General features: G+C 43.5%; 1 protein-coding gene across 3 annotated transcripts in view; it reads left to right on the forward strand.

Annotated features, from left to right (window-relative positions):
• ARHGAP35 (Rho GTPase activating protein 35) overlaps positions 1-21,670 on the forward strand; it is a 123,173-nt gene that overhangs the window by 26,986 nt on the left and 74,517 nt on the right. For 2 of the 3 annotated variants that reach the window (XM_079907738.1, XM_079907737.1), the window contains one exon: positions 17,276-21,152. In XM_079907738.1, the coding sequence (XP_079763864.1) occupies positions 17,469-21,152 (3,684 nt within the window). In that variant the 5' untranslated portion in view covers positions 17,276-17,468. Of the gene's footprint in view, positions 1-5,107; positions 6,232-17,275; positions 21,153-21,670 lie in introns of those variants that run through there. The other variant, XM_079907739.1, reaches the window with a different exon arrangement.

A 21,670-nucleotide genomic window follows, 5' to 3' on the forward strand; every position in this document is an offset into this window, starting at 1 on the left:
TTGTATCCCTCTTCCTGCCATCCAGTCTCTAGCCTTTGGCAGATTCTTAACTGGAAGCCAGCTAGCAAAGGAGTCTGGGAAATGTAGTTTGCAGGCTTTCAGTTCCGGTGATACAGAGAAGAGTATAGAAAGTGTAGGTATGGCCAAATGAATGCTAGCATTACTTGGGAATGATGAATTTGTCATAGTGGACCTGAGCGGAGAAGGCATTATTTTAAACTGATAACATTCAGATAGGTGGAAAAGTGTAATGGCATTCCAGCTAAGGGGTATAGCCTGGGTAGAGGTGTGAAAGCAGGAATGTACAAGGCAGGTTCAGGGAACAGTTTATCTGGAGCTTGGAATTCTTATTGAAGGATAGTTGGAAATAAGGTTGGAAAGGTAGGTTGGAGTCAAATTGGGGTGGAGGTGTTGCGACAAAACTGTTCTAAAATTAACACAGAGCAATGCTTTGGCCTGGGAGAGACCAGTGAGGAAACCCACATGATGGTCCAAGTTTTGGAATAACAAGGACACAACTAAGGCCACGGTAGTGGAGGTGGAGAGGAAAATGCAATCCGAGATAAGCTTTTAACTGGTATATATATCAGTGGGTTGGGGCAGGCCATTGGAAGAAATAATGAATTCTCATTTTCTGTTAGTTTTTCCACATAAATTGAACGTGTTAATTACTTTAGGATCTTTGAAGGTCTCTGTTCTCTACTTTTTATGCTTTTACCTCTCTCTGGGATGGTACCTTAGTGAGTAAGACTCATCATAATATTGTGTGGATCTGTCTCAAAGTGGCACTAAATTAACTCTGGTCATAAACTTTATTAGTAAATCTGAAACCTGTGTAACCTCTGCAGGGGCCTTGATAACTTGAGGTGACACTTTTATTACTTCGGGACACCTTTTTGGCTTTTTCTTTTTTTTAACCATCTTAACCTTTTTTTTTTTTTTTTTTTTTTTTTTTTTTTTTTTTTTTTGCGGACGCGGGCCTCTCACTGCTGTGGCCTCTCCCGTTGCGGAGCACAGGCTCCGCGGCCATGGCTCACGGGCCCAGCCGCTCCGCGGCATGTGGGATCCTCCCGGACCGGGGCACGGACCTGCGTCCCCAGCATCGGCAGGCGGACTCTCAACCACTGCGCCACCAGGGAAGCCCCTGGCTTTTTCTTTAGACACAAATTCACGTATCCCATTCAGCAAGTAATTGAGCCAGGTATTATGTGCGGTACTGAGGTTGAATGGAGAGGGGAATAGATATGACACTAGGTCCCCATCTTCTTGGAGTCAACAATTTAACAAGAAACACTTTAAAGGAAAAATATTACCGGGCCTTAAGAGTCTTTTTTTTTTTTTTTTTTTTTTTTTTTATGCGGTACGCGGGCCTCTCACTGTTGTGGCCTCTCCCGTTGTGGGGCACAGGCTCCGGACGCGCAGGCTCAGCGGCCACGGCTCACGGGCCCAGCCGCTCCGCGGCATGTGGGATCGAACCCGTGTCCTCTGTATTGGCAGGCGGACTCTCGACCACTGCGCCACCAGGGAAGCCCTACCGGGCCTTAAGAGTCTTTGTAGTTGCTGTTTACCTGGAACCAGCCTCCCACATTATTAACTCCCTCACTTTTCTGTTTTGTAATTGTCTGTTACCCTTTGTTAGAATATGAACTCCAGGAGGGCAAGGATCTTTGTCTCTTTTGTTCATTGCCATATCCCCAGTGCCTAGTGTAGTGCCTGGCACAATAGTAGGTAATTTACAAAGGCTTAGTATTTTTTTGTTGAATGGTTGAATGAGAATAAGTGAATGGGGCACCCAGGGAACTGAATAAAGGCCACAGTGGTTAGAGTCCCTGAGAAAGAAGTAGAGTGGTGGAGATGAGATCACATAGGGATGTATAAGAATTGGGGGTTTTATTAGAAGGGCAGAGGGAAGCTCTGAGAGGTTGTAAGCAGGAGATCAGCAAGAACAGATCTGTACTTTAAAAAGATGATTTGCTACTCTACAGAGTATGGATTGCAGAGAGCAAGAGTAGGGTGGGAAGAACACTTGACGCTGTAGGGATCTAGCTTCCCTGGAAGCAGATATGTTTTCTTTCTCAGCTGTTGAGTTTGAGTGTCTGTTCCAAGGGTAGGGGTTGATTGTTATCAGTCTGATTATAATTGCATGCACTTAGGTTATCATTAGCCCCGAGAGACCTACCTGTCTCCTTGAAGAACATCATTGTCCAGGGATCCTGCTGACGGAAGAAAGCTGTCAAGACAGCTTGGCTGTTAGATGCCATTTAACTAGTTTGTGTCTGTGTGTGCCTCCCCTCCCCTCCCCTCCCCTCCCCTCCCCTCCCCTCCCCTCCCCTCCTCTCCCCTCTGTGAGATTTAATGACCTAGTTAGGGAGAAAGTCCAGGCCTCTTGGCTACACTCCAAGTGTTCTACCACTAAAATGTTGATATTACCTTTCTCAGAATTCTTCTGAATCATTTGCAGGCACTGTAAGTGGTTTTTTAAACTTTGATTTTGCCACTTTAAAGACTTTGTACTAGTACTTTTCGCTGTAGGAATTTGAGTTGCTGTGGTTACTTGAGGAAGGCCTTTTCACTTGCCTTTGCTGTTTTTTTTTAATATATGTATGAATTTATTTTATTTTTGACTGCGTTGGGTCTTTGTTGCTGTGAGTGGGCTTTCTCTAGTTGCGGCAAGCGGGGGCTACTCTTCGTTGCGGTGCACAGGCTTCTCATTGTGGTGGCTTCTCTTGTTGCGGAGCACAGGCTCTAGGCGCATGGGCTTAAGTAGTGGTGGCCCGCGGGTTCTAGAGCACAGGCCCAGTAGTTGTGGCGCACGGGCTTAGTTGCTCCGTGGCATGTGGGATCTTCCCGGACCAGGGCTCAAACCGGTATCCCCTGCATTAGTAGGCAGATTCTTAATCACTGTGCCAACAGGGAAGCCCTGACTTTGCTTTTTAAAACGGAGTTGAGTAGCCTGTGATAGGTAGGAATGTTTCTGCCTCCTGACGTGTTAGTTGGCAAAGTAGTAGAGGCAGCCTTTAATAAAGGTCACTTTGGAAGAATATTATTTAGGTACTTAGCATTCTTGGCATTCTTGTGGAATGATACAGGTTTGGCCTTTTTATTAAGTTCTTAAAATCGAATGGTCTTTAATTAGAAGCAAGCACATATAAAACTTTGTGACTCCAGACAACACTGGTTTTACTGTATTAGATTGTAGAGTGTGGTTTGCGCCTGTAGGAATATGGGTTTTGGAGGAGGAATCAAGAAGGGGTGTGAAAAGGCTGTATCGAACACGTTCTAGCCCTGTCCAGGCCATTGGCTTACTGCAGCCTTAACTGTGTGGAATGTGGACATACAGCTTTCAAGCTCAATTGCCTTTTGATTGCTCCTGACTAGGCTTTTAGTTCTCATGATTCAACTGGTTGAGTTGAGCTTTTGTTAGGTAGTCAATATGGAAAATGGAGTTCAGTAGCTTAAGTTTTTTTAACTCATGTAATTATAAGACTTGACAGGCCATGATTACATAGATTTTAATTGTCATCTTTGAAATGGTCTGCTCTAATGTTTTAAATAAGACAGTGGAGGAATATATACATTCAAGGACTGACAAGTTATTACAACCACCCCTGCCCCCCCCACCTCTAAAAATAAAAACAGTGAGAGAAATCCCACCATACTGTATATGTATTGTGTAACGTTCTTCACTGGGCAAAAAGGCTTGGGAAAGTGTATATTACCTCTTCATCCAAGTGTAACTCGGGATGTCCTTAATGAGGAAGACCTGAAGGCCTGGTGTGTTTGACAGAGTATTTTGGTATAGACATGTTATATAAGTTTACAGGCTGACACCTGTGCTGTTTAGGGGAGTCGATAGCCAGAGGGCTCATCCTGTTATGGACAACAAAATTAAGCCCCTGACAGGCTCTCTTAAACACAGTGGGTTTTCTGAGCAGAAAGTTGAAATAGCAGTTGGATTGCAGGAGCAAGTGAGTGGTCTGAGGAGTTGGGAAGGTACGTGCAGAAAGTGAAGGAGCTTGGTTGAGTCACCTCAGTTCGTTACCAAATCCTCTCTTCCTTCTGCAGACTATAGTAGTCACATTAGCCATGTTATAAAAGTTTTCATTTAAGCATAGCTGATGCTGTAGGTAGTTAAAGTCAGTCTGCTGACAAGGTTTTAAAATGGTGGTATATTTTTCTATTCCGTTCTTTCTCGTGTGAGTTAGAAATCAGTAGCTATTTCTTGTACACTGATTTTAAGACTTTTCCAAAGAAAGTACCTGTGATATGTTCCCGGGGCCATGTGTAACCTGGGGAGTGGGAGGTGAGGTCAATGAGGGAAACAGGGGGTTTATGTTGGGATGAAACAGTGTGAGCGTTATGTGCACAGGTAACTGAGAAAGGTATGTTGTCACCCAATGTAAGTATATTTTTGATAATTTGAATTCAGAGACATTGTTTTCTGAATAGCAGCCAAATACATGAGGTCAAGGTGATTTCCTCTTGTAGGTAGGACAGCTGTCATGGAAGAGTAGGTTGAACCTGTTTTCCTTCTTAAGTATGAGGGCTGAAGTAGTGGTAAGAGATGACTCATTAGTTTTCATGAAAATTACCGGCCAAGGACTTTCAAGGAATGGTGGTTGATAAGGAGGAACTAGTTACTATTCTGGTCTGTTATCTAAGGGAAAATCATGAAGCTAGCATTTTATAGAAAATGCTATTTATTAAATTCCTTATATGACTACAAGTGTTTTCTTAGTTATTTTTGGACTCCTCAACAGGACATGTTACTTTTATAGTTTGAAATTTATCCTGAAGTAATGGGTAGTAGATAGGTGCTATATGGAACATAGAGCAGAAGCTCATGAAAGTATACATATGATGAGGGACAGAGGTTGTTTTTGTCCCCTTCCTGATCATTTTGATTCTCGGATTTCATTAACCTTATGAAAAGGGTTTCATTAACCCATGGCAGAGAGTGGTGTGTAGAAACAGCCCTGGGGTGGGGTGGGGTGGGGAGACGCGGGAGAGGCCCTAGCACAGGTCTGAAGGCAGCTTCTGTGACTTCCCTTTTCCTCTTCAGCTTCCTCATCTGTTACCTGAAGGAGTTGGCTGACAGCTCTCACAGCTCTGCATTCAAGGAGCTTTCATTTGGAGAGACAACGGATTGGTTCATCTAGAAGCCTTTTTAGTCGTTAATCCCAAGAAGAATCTTAGGAATTTTTTTTGGCCAGTTTTCTTCAGATTTTGCTTCTTATTTATCTGCCCTTTCCCCTTGGCCAACTCCCTTGACAGTGAGACACAGGGTCATCGGTTTAAGTATGGGAAGGAAATTATGGCCTTGAGCACAGTCAGAAAGAATCTGGCTCTCAGGCACTTCCTGTGAGCCACCACTAAATTACAAAGACTGAGCCCTGACAAGGCTTTTCAAAGGGGCATCTTACACCACCACTGTGTCAGCGTTTCCGTCGTAAGCAGTTGTTTTTCGTGGTGCTTATTATGACCAGGTTTGAAGTGGCCTTTACACGGAAGGCGTTTACCCAGTAGGGTGAGGGTATAATATCAGAGAGAGAGGTGGAGGGAGGGGGAGAGTACAAAGATTGCTTTCAGAATTCCCTCTTTCAGCCCAGACTGACCAAGCCTGGGGGTTCCTCAGAGGATGAAGTCTAGACTCTCCTTATTGTGACAGGGCCCACCACAAAACAGGTTTGCCCCCGACCTCTCCCGCCATACGTACCTCATGCTCGCCGTTCCAGTTCTCTGGCCAGGACAGCATGTTAGAGCAGGAGGGCAGGCCTGGCGGGGGTGGGGAGGTGTTAGACCTGGGCCTTTCAGACGGGCACCATCCCTTACTAGCCAAGTTGTTTCCCTTCTCTCTGTCTCGGTTCTCACTAATCTGCATAAGTTTCCTGAATGAGAAGAGAAGGGAGCCTTTCAGGGACAGACAGGAGACTCTTTTTGACTCTTGACTCTTGGCAAAATCTTGGGAATTAGACCACCAAATGTCTGCTTATTAAATTGGTTTTTGAACCATGAAGTTTTTTGAGCTTTTTAAAAAACTATAGAAGTTGAAAAAATTCTTTTCTTTATATGTGGAATCCCAACATATAAAATAGATCAAATTGAGTTGCTCTGTTTTAAGGCTGGAAGGTCTGGTGTTCCACCTGTTCAGCCTTCTCCATAGCCCTGAAGATCTGCCAGTTAACATCCGGGGCCCTCCAGGGCACTGCTCCTCAACTGTTCTTCTCATTGGTACGTGAGGATTAGAGTCACCTGTTTGACAGGACCCCAGGCAGAGAGGCCTAGTATACAAGGGAGAGAATCCCAGTGGTTGAGAGAGGGGTGTGCTCAAATCCCAGCTCTACTTCCTAGCTATGTGAACCTGTGTTTCTTCATTTCTCTGAATTGTATCCTTTTTTAAAAACTGTAGAGAAAAGTGTATAAAGCGTGTACAGTCTGAACAATTATGAAGTGAATACCCTACCCGTGTAACCAACCCAGGTCAAGAAATAGAACAGAAGCTTTGCTCGTATCCTTTTTCTATCGTACCTCCTTTCCTAGCCTCAAAGTAGGAACCTGAGATATGCTTTTCAGATAGTGAGGTGATAAATATTTGAGTAAGAAATATTTTTCATAATACCTTTTTGTTAATAGTGCCTACGTGTAACATCTTCTCATTCAGAAAATCCATTTTGTGTTAAATGTATTAATTCATAAATCCATCACCTCTAGAAGATAGGGATAAACACCTCAATTTAGCAGATTTTCAAATATGATGAATTGAGCCTAAGGCGTGATTTTGTGCTAATTCCAGCCTCCTTCCCATGTTCTGTCTTGTAACTGTTCATTTTCCATTTCTCTCAGACCTCTGCTTTTAACTTTATTTGAAGCAAGGCAAGTATATAAGTAAGTGTGGAGGCTAGAAAATGGAAAGGAGAAATATAAGTATTGGTTTACTAGTGTGAGTCCTAAATAAGTTCTTTAATCTGTGAATTCAGATTGTTCCCTACTAAAATTTGCTGGATTTAGAAGTTGTTCTCTTATGTTTCTCTGTGACCATTGTTCTTATCTTCAGTACAGGTGAATTAAATAAAACCAAACGTTCTTATTAAGAAAGTTCCTACATGTGGCATAATTTTTATTACTAGCAGTAGTCTGCTTTAGGACCGGCAACTCATAGAATAATGCAAATGAGTAGTGAGAAATAATTAGAGATAATGGGCTGAAATCCCCATGTCATCTTAGACTGCCACCAGGGGAACAGAATAGTAAGGCTTACTGTTGTAAGGCTTACTGTTGGACTTGAAAACAAGCCGACCTATTTTTCCCAATTGACAGAAATGCCTGTTTCTTCCTCTGCAAGACACATTTGGCTGGACGGTACCTCCACTTTTGTATATTCAGATAAATTGTTTTGGAGAATGTTCTTTCAAAAATACTTTGTTGTTTTCTACTGAACTTTAAAAAAAAACTGAATAGATCAGAAGTGCTCAGAAGCAACTGCTGAGATAATTTTATAGGTTTTCTTTACCATTTCAAAAATCAATGTAAAATTGGCCCAAATACCAGGAAATTCAGAGGTAAGATGTGGCTGTGTTTTTTTGTTTGTTTTTAAACATCTTTATTGGATTATAATTGCTTTACAGTGGTGTGTTAGTTTCTGCTTTATAACAAAGTGAATCAGCTATACGTATATGTGGCTGTGTTTTTGTATCTTGGTTTGGTAAGAATCTTAGCTCACTGTATTAATGGTAGATAGGCTGTGATACCAAGGTGGATTCGAGTAATTTCAGTTTCCAGTTGGCCTTGGTGTTGCATTTCCTTTGGCGTGGAATATTTTTGCGGGTTATCAGAAATTGTGTGTTGTTATTGTTCTTAATATAGGTAACCCAGAGAAATTGTGCTGCATTAGTGAGAAAGATTTCTCAGCCTTCACTTTTGTCTTTGTTTATAGTTGCTTTGATCAGATAGCCTGATCAGAACTCCAGAGTTACCTGAGAGAAGGCTGCTGAGGATAAAGTTTAAGGAAGTGCTTTTGCTGAAAGCAGCTCCCTTCATTCATCAGGGGAATTTGATTTCATCCTGTGAATAACTTGGCTTAGAAATTTTGTTTCTTTGGGACCGGCTTGTAGAGTTCTGCATGAGAACTGTGTCATGGTGAAAAATGGGCTATTTGCTTTATTCTGTGTGGGCCGGCTATGATGGTAGGATAACAGAGCTGTGTTTTTCTACGCTGGAATTTGAGGTACCTTTACCAGGGTTTGGGGGGAAAATAAATCAAGAGGCGCATTGGAACTTCCCTGGTGGTCCAGTGGTAAAGAATCCGCCTTACAGTGCAGGGGACACGGGTTGATACCTGGTCAGGGAACAAAGATCCCACATGCCACGGGGCAACTAAGCCTGTGCGCCACAACTAATGAGCTCTTGCGCCGCAACTAGAGTCCACGTGCCATAAACTACAGAGCCCACGTGCCCTGGAGCCTGCTCACCACAACTAGAGAAGAGAAAACCCACACGCCGCAACTAGAGAGAAGCCTGCGCACTACAACGAAGAGCCTGTGCACCTCAATGAAAGATCCTGCGTGCCGCAGTGAAGACCCCGCATGCTGCAACGTAGGCCCAATGCAGCCAAAAATAAATAAGTAAATAATAAATCTTAAAAAAAAAAAGGAGCATTAAGAGACATTTGTAAAAATTATATATGTAATGTCAGAGAATCTTTCATAGCTGTTCTTTAAAAAATTAACTTTGGGCCAAATTATTTTCAAAACGGTCATCTATCAGTCCTTGAAAATTGTTTTTGATCCCTTTGTGTTTTCTTCATTGGGACCTCTGGAGAGTGCTGGCCACTGCACAGCGCATAGTAAGAGCTGAGTGCACATACATACCCATTGTCCAAGAATAGCCCATCTGTTGTATGAGATTACATGTTTCAAGACCAGATGGTGAAACACTTAAATCAGTCTTTCCAAAGATCCAGATGACCCATTTCAGAGATTTCCTGTACCCAGAGCCCTGGGGATATAGTAAGATTCTGTGGCTTTGAGGAAATCCTCCCTCCTACGCTAAACAGGAGTAGGTGTATGTAGCCTGTGCTAGTGGGAGCAACCACCAGTACTATTCTGGGCAAATATTTGCTGTTTGCTTCCTTTGTAAAATCCGTGGCTTTCTGCCCCTTCCCTACCATGTTATTTGAATTTGCATTGGACTGAACGGTAGAAATATAATTGCCATATTCAAATGGTGTTTTCTTTCACGTAAGATGATCATCGCCTTAGACTGTGTTGATTTGTTAGGTGTGGAGTTGAGGTAGCAGTGTTACCAACAATAAGTAACACTGCTGGGATAAAAGATTATTTTCACGTTAGATTCTCACAGGTAAAAATACAGTCTGTTCATAGTCTGAGCCCTGCTGACCTTCTTGTCTTCTGCCTTCCACGGACGAAAACTCTGTGCCAGTCAGTATGTCCCAAAACGTATCTGCTGCTGTTCCATTTTGGTCACCGTCATTCATACCCTTTCATGTCTTTAGAATACCTGGGCCATCTCTCCAAGCCCTGCCAGTCTTTTATGTACCAATTCAGATTTTACTTCTGCTCTGACACCATTCCCAGTCTATCCCACCATTCCCAGTCTATCCCAGATCTGAATGATCCCCTCTTCCTTTCTCTGGATCCCAGGAAATGGTCTATGCTATTTATTTTTTATTTATTTATTTTTTAATAAATTTATTTACTTATTTTTGGCTGCATTGGGTCTTCATTGCTGCACACAGGTTTTCTCTAGTTGCGTTGAGTGGGGGCTACTCTTTGTTGCAGCGTGCAGGCTTCTCATTGCGGTGGCTTCTCTTGTTGTGGAGCACGGGCTCTAGGCACACGGGCTTCAGTAGTTGTGGCACACGGGCTCAGCAGTTGTGGCTCGCGGGCTCTAGAGTGCAGGATCAGTAGTCGTGGCACATAGGCTTAGTTGCTCCTTGGCATGTGGAATCTTCCCGGACCAGGGCTCGAACCCGTGTCCCCTGCATTGGCAGGTGGACTCCCAACCACTGCGCCACCAGGGAAGTCTGGTCTATGCCATTTATTGTCTGTGATCTAGTTATTTTTTAAGTTAAAATATTGTATCTCTAGTAAATTATTAGATTCTCACCAGCAAGGACAGGGTCCTGTTTCTTCTTTGTTTCATCACATTGTCTTAGATATAAATATGTATTTGATTTGGTTGATGGACAGTTCAGTTCTTAATTCTAAGGATTAGAGACTAGAGTGATACAAAAATGGTTAACGTCTCTGAAATATTATGAAGGAAGGAGAGAATTTAGCTGCTCTGTAACTGGGGCCATCAAATGGCCTACCTTTCTCTTTTATTCAGTGTTAGAGGCTGTGTTGTGCTTGTTTAAGTTCGATGTTGTCATTTCAGATGTAGTCATTTCAAAAGATACTTCTCATGCGGTAAAGAGATGAGCAGAACAAGGGCATTTCTTCATGTTTCAATAGAAATTACACAGAGGAAGTGAAAACTCCCTCTGTATTTTGGTGTCAGATTTATAAGGATGATAATTCCTATTTATAGCTAAATACTCTGATGCATCATTTGTGCACATCACTAACTCTAAGGTTCTGTAAATCTATTTGGATTTCACAGATGAATTAATTGGATAAACGAGGACCTTGGCTTCCACTTCCAACTTTAATTTCTTTTTGTAAAGGAAAACAAACAAAAACCTTAGGAAATTTTACTTTAACATTTAATAATGTGAAAATAGAAACATTGGGTTTTTAAAGACTATTTTGTTTAAATTCAGTGGTTCAGTAGACCAGAGAGTCATATTCTCTTCTTACTGGAGCTTTTTTTTTTTTTGTGGTACACGGGCCTCTCACTGTTGTGGCCTCTCCCGTTGCGGAGCACAGGCTTCGGACCTGCAGGCTCAGCGGCCATGGCCTAGGCGCTCCGCGGTATGTGGGATCTTCCCGAACTGGGGCACGAACCTGTGTCCCCTGCATCGGCAGGCTGACTCTCAACCACTGCGCCACCAGGGAAGCCCTTACTGGAGCTTTTATATCGCATCCTTCCTGGCCTGTTTGGAAAGTAAATTCCTCTGAAAAATTCTTAAGGAATCTTTCTTACAGGGAAAATGCTTCCTGGTTAGATCCCTTCCTTTTGTTCTTCCCCTCCCCTCTGTAGAGCAGTGAGTCTTATCATGTATCTACTTAATGCAGACATTTTAACCAGCTGTTGATGGTAATTCATAGTTTTGAAAATCCATTCAGAAATTTAATGTGTTCAGAAGTATGAGGTATTAAGGACATTTAGAAAATGCTCTGCTTTCTGTTAAATTAAAATGCGTATTTCCATTCCATTCTCCTATTAGAATTAAGAAAAATTATGGTAACAAGGATTTTGCTTCCTTTGTTAGTAGCTCACTATGAAATTATTTCCTTATATTATCCTATATATAATTATTATACAGTGTTATATTATTATTAGTTTGGTGGTGTTCTGTATATGGTTGTTCGAAACGGAATGCATTTTCAGAATTTGTTGGCTAGTCTCACAGGCAGAGAGAGTAGTTTTGGTTATGAATACTGGTGGTATGTAGATCTGTGTCTTAACAGGGCATTCTAGATCACAGAGCCCAGAAACATTTCCTCTTGGGGGTGGGGGTAGGGGGTGTGAGGTTGCGGATGGAAGGGTGAAACACACACTGCGCTGCTGAACTTGAGCAGTCATATTAATGCTGGATCACAGTGGCATTTCTGTGTCCTGTGAAATGTGTACTATCTTGGGAATGTTACCTCTTCTTGCCCTGGGTGTTCTGTAGAGGTGTTAAAAAAGAAAACACCCCTCCTCCTACCTTCCAGTTGAGGCGCTCTTTGTGGAGCTACTGTCTTGGTTAAACAAGTCAAATAACTCCGGAAGCTTGGTGACAAGTTCTAAAAAAGCTCTCAGATGTTTGTATTATGGTTTTGTTTTTTTGTTTGTTTGTTTTTTTGATGTGGACCATTTTCAAAGTGGAAATTGAAAATTGAAAATTACTGAATTTGTTACAGTGTTGCCTCTGTTCTATGTCTTGGTTTCCTGGCTGCAAGGCATGTGGGATCCCAGCTCCCCGACTAGGGATCGAACCTGCACCCCCTGCATGGGAAGGTGAAGTCTCAAGCACTGGACTGCCAGGGAAGTCCCTGCATTATGTTCAGCCTATATTTGTGACAAAGAATTGAAAATACTCCTGGAGTATTTTTCTTCCTGAAGAAGTGGACTTATGGCTTCAAATGTGAAGCTAAATGTTAGGTTCTGTGTTTTTATTTTTCTAATACAAGTAGCTCAGTAAAGCTTAAAGATAAAAGGAGTTACTGTTTTTTTTTTAAATTAATTATTTTTTAAATTTTTTGGCTGCACTGGGTCTTCGCTGCTGTGCACGGGCTTTCTCTGGTTGCGGCGAGCGGGGGCCACTCGTCGTTGTGGTGCGCGGGCTTCTCACTGCAGTGGCCTCCCCTGTTGTGGACCACGGGCTCCAGGAGCGTGGGCTTCAGTAGTTGTGGCACGAGGTCTCAGTAGTTGTGGCACGTGAGCTCTAGAGCGCAGGCGCAGCAGCTGTGGCGCATGGACTTAGTTGCTCTGCAGCATGTGGGATCCTCCCAGGCCAGGGCTCGAACCCCTGTGTCCCCTGCATTGGCAGGCGGACTCCCAACCACTGTGCCACCAGGGAAGCCCGGAGTTACTGTTTTAAAGAATACTTTTTTCCTCCTCTGTTGTAACTCTTCAGTTTTAAAAGGATTAGTATTGGCAAATTATTAGAATGGGTGTTCAGATTTTGCTGTTTGAGTAGCTTAGTTGCCCACTAAGAACACCAGTTCCCATCAGATTTACACTCTGAAGACATTGCGAAGTCTTGGACATGCCCTGTCTTCTACTTTCTCTTTCTTTGTGGCCTTCAGATCATTAAATTTAGTGACTCAGCTAATTTTTTTTACCCACCTCTTAGAAAAGTTGAACGTGTTTGTGACCAAGCACTTAAGGTTATTTCCTTTAAACCAAGTGCTTGAGACGTTTTTAGATTTATAACAGTCTTTGTTTACCATGTAATTCAGTCCAATTGAGGAACTAGTAAAACTGCATTATCTAGACATCAAAGACAGACGTGTAAGAAGAGTATACTTATACCAGGGAAACTGTTAGGTTTCTAACAAGTGGGAAGTTACCAGGTGTCCAAAAATTAACCACTCCCATGCCACTTAATTCTCATTTTTGTAGCTTTTTTAGCTCAGCCAGCAGCATTCTGGGTTTAAAATATCAGTTGCTCCATTCTTGAGAGTCGAGAGTGTTTTCTTTTCTGTAGCATCCTTCAGATAACTGAGACATTGATTTGAATGGACTAAATAGAATATCCTGCCTAAAAAAAAATTGTAAGGAACAAGGTGTTGAATGGACTATGCATTTTAGTTTAGTTCAAAATTAAACCAACATCTTTATTTCTTGAGGTTTAAGAGCAGGTTGGGGTTTTGTTTTCCTGAGATTTCTGTGAAGAGGTAGATTATTCAGCCCGCTTTACAGAGGATAAGTGGGATGATTTGCCAGCTGCATGCAGCAGTTGCTTGAAGTAGGACCTGTGTCGCCAAGTTGCATTTCAAGATTGGTCAAGTGGGTGGCCTTGGCTTCTGCCAGACGCTGGGATGAGGAATGATAGAGAAGGGCTCTGTTAGGTGAGCACCCTTGACTTCCTTAAACCTTCGTCAGCATTCCTACCTGAGACTCTGTTAAAACCTCATTAAAACAAAAATTGTAGGGACTTCCCTGATGGTGCAGAGGTTAAGAATCCGCCTGCCAATGCAGGGAACACAGGTTCGAGTCCTGGTCCGGGAAGATCCCACATGCTGTGGAGCAACTGAACCCGTGTGCCACAACTACTGAGCCTGCACTCTAGAGCCCGTGAGCCACAACTACTGAAGCCCGCATGCCACAACTACTGAAGCCCGTGCACCTAGAGCCTGTGCTCCGCAACAAGAGAAGCCATCGCAATGAGAAGCCCACGCATCGCAACGAAGAGTAGCCCCCGCTGGCCGCAACTAAAGGAAGCCCGCGCGCAGCAACCAAGACCCAACACAGCCAAAAATAAATAATAAACAAATTAATAAATTAAAAAAATATTGTATATGTGTACTACAGAATAATGTGCAAAAAGCACTTTGATTTCATATAAATCTTTCCTTTTCAGGTATTTCAGAGGATGTGTGTAAACATGCTTTAGATGTTCATAAGCGTCTTATAATTTTACTTATGTACGCAATCGCCTAGGGAAATGGGGGATGGGGAAGGTTGGGGTTTTCTTCTCTTTCCCATAGCTGTCCCTCTTGCTCCTCCTGAAGTCTGGAGCTTGGCTTCTATAGGAGCATGCCAGTAGGTTATCTGGAGGCGATTACTTACAGGCATTGGGATTTCTCTTTTGAGAAATGGTCAAACAATTTTTACATACCATCTAGCCACATTTTGTCTCCATAGAGGGTTTGGCTTTCTGGGTTATCAAAGGAAGACACGGATTTTTGGGAAAGGTCTTTGACCTTTCAGGGTTATCATCATAGGGGACAGTTGTGCTCTCCCATTTGTTGCCCCCTTGTATCAGTCAGAATAACGTGTCGTGGTCTGACTTCCTGTGGCACCTCTTGTGAGATAGGCTCGCAGAAAAATATGAAGGTTGTGGAAATGCTGGGTTCCTACCAAGCATAAATGAGATTCAAAAGAAAATTGCTGTTTATTTTAAATTCTCTTTGGAGTGTCTCGGGAGACTGTTCATTTGGCTACAGCTTCAGCAATTGCACAGTTATATTTACGTGTGGAAGTAGACTGCAGTGCAGCATAAACTGTAGCAACCAGAAGAACATTTATGTAGCGGCAGCCAGAGACTACATATTTTACTTATTTCAGCTGGAAAGCTGCTAAAGACTTTGTAAGACATCATCATAACATTTTATGACTTCAGCTATTCAAACTTTAGGTCCTTTAAGGTGCCACTTCACAGCCACAGTCTGTGACTCCCCATAGCCTTTGGGGAAGAATCGAAGCTCTTTGAAAGTGGCTTAATCTGGTCCCTGCCTACTTGCTAATGCATCTCACCCATCTCCTCCCCATACACACTTAAGTTCAGCTGGTTCTCCCATGGGGAATGAATGCCCTTTTCTGGAAAGAGAGGAGTCTGCAACCTTTCAGCCCCTCTACTTTAGGTCTCGCCTGAGATGGAACTTCCTCCAGCAAGACTTTCCTAAATCTAAAAGGCTGGGTTTGGGGGCCCTTTAATAAGCTCTAATAGTCATTCATCTGTTCATTCCTTCAGTAAATATTTGTGTCAAACATGTTCTCGTAGCTTGAGGACACAGAGTGACGAAGGCAGGGGTAGGCCTTATCCTCACAGGGCTTATGTTCTCGTCAGGGAACCACCCATATTCATACCCTTCAAAAAAACAAAAAAACCTTTTATTTGGAAATAATTACAAACTTAGAGAAGTTGCAGAAATTAAAATAGCACAAAGGAATATCCTGTACATTTTACCCAGATTCACCTGTTGTTAATATTTTACCTTGTTTGCATTCTTAGTCTCTCTCAATATGTAGGCGTGATTTTTTTTTGGACCAGTCACATACATTATGGTCTTTTCCCTCTGAATACTTCAGTGTGTATTTCCTAAGAGTAGGGCTTTTCTCTCACATGATAGTTATAAACTTCATAAATTTACACTGATAGAATAATTTTATCTAATTCCATTCATAGTCCAATGTTATTAATTGATCTAATGATGTTCTGAATAGCCTTCCTCCTCCTGCCCCTCCACCCCCGCCCCATACAGAATTCAGTCTAGGGTCAGATAATGGCATTTAGTTAGGATGTCTCTGTAGCCTCCTTTAATCTGGAATATTTATTTACAAAGCCATTCTCTGTCTATTATGACACTGATTTTTTTTTTTTTAAGTACAGAAATGCACACACACCCCCGCCCCCCCACCCGCCCGGCCCCCGGCCATAATAGAATCTTGCTCATTTTGTGTTTGTCTGATGTTTCCTTGTGATTAGGTTGAGGTAGTGCATTCTAGGCCATCATACTGCACAGTGATGTTGTATCCTCCTGGGGCATCACATCTGGAGACCTGTGATGTCCTTCTGGCTCTTTGGTGGTGATAATTTTCATTACTCAAAGTGCTGCCCAGTATCTCCACTGTGTAATTAGTGTTTGTTTTCCTTCTTCCATTTGCAGCTAATAAGTAGTCTCTCAGGAGACCTCATTTCTGCACAAGATCCTGCTCCTCATCAAAACTCCCCCCCCCCCATCAGCATCGAGTGATGATTCTTGTCTGATCCAGGATTATGAACTCAAGTTCCTACTTTTGCAGTGGATTGTAATTCATTACTGTACTATTACTGTATTCTTTTGATGTTCAGAGTGTCCCAGATTTGACCAGTGGGTGCCCCTTCAAACTGGCTCCTGTGTCCTTGTGAGGTACCCTATCATTTTTTCAGGCACTTCCTTCCTTTCTTGTATAATAAGATGTTCCAGGCTCATATTGTACCAACCCTGCCCTAGCCCTGGAATCAGCCATTTTAACAAGGAGCTTGCAAGCCCTTGTTTTAGCCCTTAGCACACTGCTTACTTATGTGTCTTCCTCCATTAGATGACATTGTACCTCTGAGGGTACACAGATGTCAGTCTTTTTTTTTTTTTTTTTTGAATAATTGTAAACTGCCTTGCTTTGTAGATTGCCTTTAGTGCAAATGCTTTGGTTATTTCACCACTTCTTACATTCTTTGCTGTTGGCAGATTCTCGTTTTTATTTATTTTTTTATTTTTGGCTGCATTGGGTCTTCGTTGCTGTGCTCAGGCTTTCTGTAGTTGCGGCGAACAGGGGCTACTCTTCGTTGCGGTACGCGGCCTTCTCATCGCGGTGGCTTCTCTTGTTGCGGAGCATGGGCTCTAGGCATGTGGGCTTCAGTAGTTGCAGCAGGTGGGCTCAGTAGTTGCAGTACGTGGGCTTAGTTGCTCCGCGGCATGTGGGATCTTCCCGGACCAGGACCAGGGCTTGAACCTGTGTCCCCTGCATTGGCAGGCAGATTCTAAACCACTGCGCCACCAGGGAAGTCCAGATGTCAGTCTTATTTGCTCTTATGTCTTTACCCAACTTAAGGCCTCGTACATTTGATGTTCACTATGATTATTTGTTGAACAATAAAATTGATTTTTCCTATTGTTTGGTGATTAAAATTGTTTTCAAAATTATGATGCTGATTGGTTTTCTTTTTTCCTCCCCCACCTAGGAAGAAATGTTGGCTATTTGGTGATGAGAAGTGGCAAAAACTAACCTCGTACTGGTATACAAGCACGATGAGATCTGACACTTTTGCTTCGTGGGCAGCCGGCCCCCACTGATAATGTGGGGAAGCCATTGGGTCCACTGGAAAACACTAATCTGATCTTGGAAGTAGCTGATTGTGGCAGGATGTGTCGACGATGATGATGGCAAGAAAGCAAGATGTCCGCATTCCCACCTACAACATCAGTGTGGTGGGATTGTCTGGGACGGAGAAGGAGAAGGGCCAGTGCGGCATTGGGAAGTCTTGTTTGTGCAACCGCTTTGTGCGCCCGAGTGCTGACGAGTTTCACTTGGACCATACCTCTGTCCTCAGCACCAGTGACTTTGGTGGGCGAGTGGTCAATAATGACCACTTTCTCTACTGGGGAGAAGTTAGCCGTTCCCTGGAGGACTGTGTGGAATGTAAGATGCACGTTGTGGAGCAGACTGAATTCATTGATGATCAGACTTTTCAACCTCACCGGAGCACGGCCCTGCAGCCCTATATCAAGAGAGCTGCTGCAACCAAGCTCGCATCAGCTGAAAAACTCATGTACTTTTGCACTGACCAGCTGGGGCTGGAGCAGGACTTTGAGCAGAAACAAATGCCAGATGGAAAGCTGCTAATTGATGGTTTTCTTCTTGGTATTGATGTTAGCAGGGGCATGAATAGGAACTTTGATGACCAGCTCAAGTTTGTCTCTAATCTCTACAATCAGCTTGCAAAAACAAAAAAGCCCATAGTGGTGGTCCTGACTAAGTGTGATGAGGGTGTGGAGCGGTACATTAGAGATGCACATACTTTTGCCTTAAGCAAAAAGAACCTCCAGGTTGTGGAGACCTCAGCAAGATCCAATGTAAATGTGGACTTAGCTTTCAGCACCTTAGTGCAACTCATTGATAAAAGTCGGGGAAAGACGAAAATCATTCCTTATTTTGAAGCTCTCAAGCAGCAGAGTCAGCAGATAGCTACAGCAAAAGACAAGTATGAGTGGCTGGTGAGTCGCATTGTGAAAAACCACAATGAGAATTGGTTGAGTGTCAGCCGAAAGATGCAGGCCTCTCCAGAGTACCAGGACTATGTCTACCTGGAAGGGACTCAGAAAGCCAAGAAGCTATTTCTCCAGCACATCCATCGCCTCAAGCATGAGCATATTGAGCGCAGGAGGAAGCTGTACCTGGCAGCCCTCCCGCTAGCTTTTGAAGCTCTTATACCCAATCTAGATGAAATAGACCACCTAAGCTGCATAAAAGCCAAAAAGCTCCTGGAGACCAAGCCAGAATTCTTGAAGTGGTTTGTTGTGCTTGAAGAGACACCGTGGGATGCCACCAGCCACATTGACAACATCGAGAACGAGCGGATTCCCTTTGACTTAATGGATACCGTCCCTGCGGAGCAGCTGTACGAGGCCCACTTAGAGAAGCTGCGGAACGAGAGGAAAAGAGCTGAGATGAGAAGGGCATTCAAAGAAAACCTGGAGACCTCTCCTTTCATAACTCCTGGAAAGCCTTGGGAAGAGGCCCGCAGTTTTATTATGAATGAAGATTTCTATCAGTGGCTAGAAGAATCTGTATACTTGGATATTTATGGCAAACACCAAAAGCAAATTATAGACAAAGCAAAGGAAGAGTTTCAGGAGCTGCTTTTGGAATATTCGGAATTGTTTTATGAGCTGGAGCTGGATGCTAAGCCCAGCAAGGAGAAGATGGGTGTCATTCAGGATGTTCTGGGGGAGGAACAGCGATTTAAGGCACTACAGAAGCTCCAAGCGGAGCGTGATGCCCTTATTCTGAAGCACATTCATTTTGTGTACCACCCAACAAAGGAAACATGCCCTAGCTGCCCCGCCTGTGTGGATGCTAAGATCGAGCACTTGATTAGTTCTCGGTTCATCCGACCATCTGACCGGAATCAGAAAAATTCACTTTCTGACCCCAACATTGATAGAATCAACTTGGTGATCTTGGGCAAGGATGGCCTTGCACGAGAGTTGGCCAATGAGATTCGAGCTCTTTGTACAAATGATGATAAGTATGTAATAGATGGTAAAATGTATGAGCTCTCCCTGAGGCCAATAGAAGGGAATGTCAGGCTTCCTGTGAACTCTTTCCAAACACCAACGTTTCAGCCCCATGGTTGTCTCTGCCTTTACAATTCAAAGGAGTCTCTATCCTATGTGGTGGAGAGTATAGAGAAGAGCAGAGAGTCCACACTTGGCAGGCGAGATAATCATTTAGTCCATCTCCCTCTGACCTTAATTTTGGTTAACAAAAGAGGAGACACCAGTGGAGAGACCCTGCATAGCTTAATACAGCAAGGTCAGCAGATTGCTAGCAAACTTCAGTGTGTCTTTCTCGACCCTGCTTCCGCTGGCATTGGTTACGGACGCAACATTAACGAAAAGCAAATCAGTCAAGTTTTGAAAGGACTTCTGGACTCCAAGCGTAACTTAAACCTGGTCAGTTCTACGGCTAGCATCAAAGATCTGGCTGATGTTGACCTGCGAATTGTCATGTGTCTGATGTGTGGAGATCCTTTTAGTGCAGACGACATACTCTTTCCTGTCCTTCAGTCCCAAACCTGTAAGTCTTCCCATTGCGGAAGCAACAACTCTGTTTTACTTGAACTACCAATCGGACTACACAAGAAGCGCATTGAACTGTCTCTTCTTTCATACCATTCCTCATTTAGCATCAGAAAAAGCCGATTGGTCCATGGGTACATTGTTTTCTATTCAGCCAAACGTAAGGCCTCCTTGGCTATGTTACGTGCCTTTCTTTGTGAAGTGCAGGATATTATCCCCATCCAGCTGGTTGCACTCACTGACGGCGCTATAGATGTCCTGGATAATGACTTAAGTCGGGAACAGCTGACTGAGGGGGAGGAGATTGCTCAAGAAATTGACGGAAAGTTCACAAGTATCCCGTGTAGCCAACCCCAGCATAAACTTGAGATCTTCCACCCATTTTTTAAAGATGTGGTGGACAAAAAGAACATAATCGAGGCTACTCATATGTACGACAATGCTGCCGAGGCCTGCAGCACCACAGAAGAGGTGTTTAACTCCCCCCGGGCAGGCTCTCCGCTCTGCAACTCAAACCTGCAGGATTCTGAAGAAGATATCGAGCCCACTTCTTATACCCTGTTTCGAGAAGACACATCACTGCCCTCTCTGTCCAAAGACCATTCTAAGCTCTCTATGGAACTGGAGGGAAATGACGGGCTGTCTTTCATCATGAGCAATTTTGAGAGTAAACTGAACAACAAAGTACCTCCGCCAGTCAAACCAAAGCCTCCTGTCCATTTTGAAATTACAAAGGGGGATCTGTCTTATTTAGACCAAGGCCATAGAGATGGACAGAGGAAGTCTGTGTCTTCTAGCACCTGGCTACCTCCAGATGGGTTCGATCCTTCTGATTATGCCGAACCCATGGATGCTGTGGTCAAGCCAAGGAATGAAGAAGAAAACATATACTCAGTGCCCCACGACAGCACCCAAGGCAAAATCATCACCATTCGGAATATCAACAAAGCCCAGTCCAATGGCAGTGGGAATGGTTCCGACAGCGAAATGGACACTAGTTCTCTAGAGCGAGGACGCAAGGTATCCATCGTGAGCAAGCCAGTGCTGTACAGGACGAGATGCAGCCGGCTGGGGAGGTTTGCTAGTTATCGAACCAGCTTCACCGTGGGGAGCGATGATGAGCTTGGGCCCATCCGAAAAAAAGAGGAGGATCAGGCATCCCAGGGTTACAAAGGGGACAGCGCCGTCATTCCATATGAGACAGATGAAGACCCAAGGAGGAGGAATATTCTTCGCAGTCTAAGAAGGAACACTAAGGTAAGACCCAAGTTTAGGAGCGAGTTATAGGAGTGGCTTGCACAGTGCCTTGGTAAGAGTTCATTGATGATGATGAAGATTTTCAAGGACAGCTTACTCTGGTAAAAAACTGCCCTGTGTGTGTGTGTTGTGTGTGTGTGTGTCTTTACTCTTTGACTTAGCATTAAAAACTAAGCAGTGTCTCAGATAGCTACTACTGGTAGCTCTCAAGGGGTGAGGGCTTGGGATAGATAGCCCGAGTTGTCTTTGTCCAAAACAATAGTTAGGCAATTACCAAAATGAGCAGATCATGCAGAACTTGTCAGTGTCCTGACAAACAGCCAGGCCGGTGACAGTGTGCTTGGCCTTTCTTCACTTAAACAGCAGAACCCAGAATCACAGTCCTCAGTCTTTGACTGAGAAGCAAACATTTCATCCGTACATCTCTTAAATGCTCCTTTTCCCCCTTGCTGATCTGTAAAGGTTGCTGCATTTTAGATTAGGGAAAATTAGATGGTTATTTTATTTGCACACATAAA

The sequence above is a fragment of the Stenella coeruleoalba genome (genome assembly GCF_951394435.1).
Source record: "Stenella coeruleoalba genome assembly, chromosome: 20".
NCBI lineage: Eukaryota > Metazoa > Chordata > Mammalia > Artiodactyla > Delphinidae > Stenella > Stenella coeruleoalba.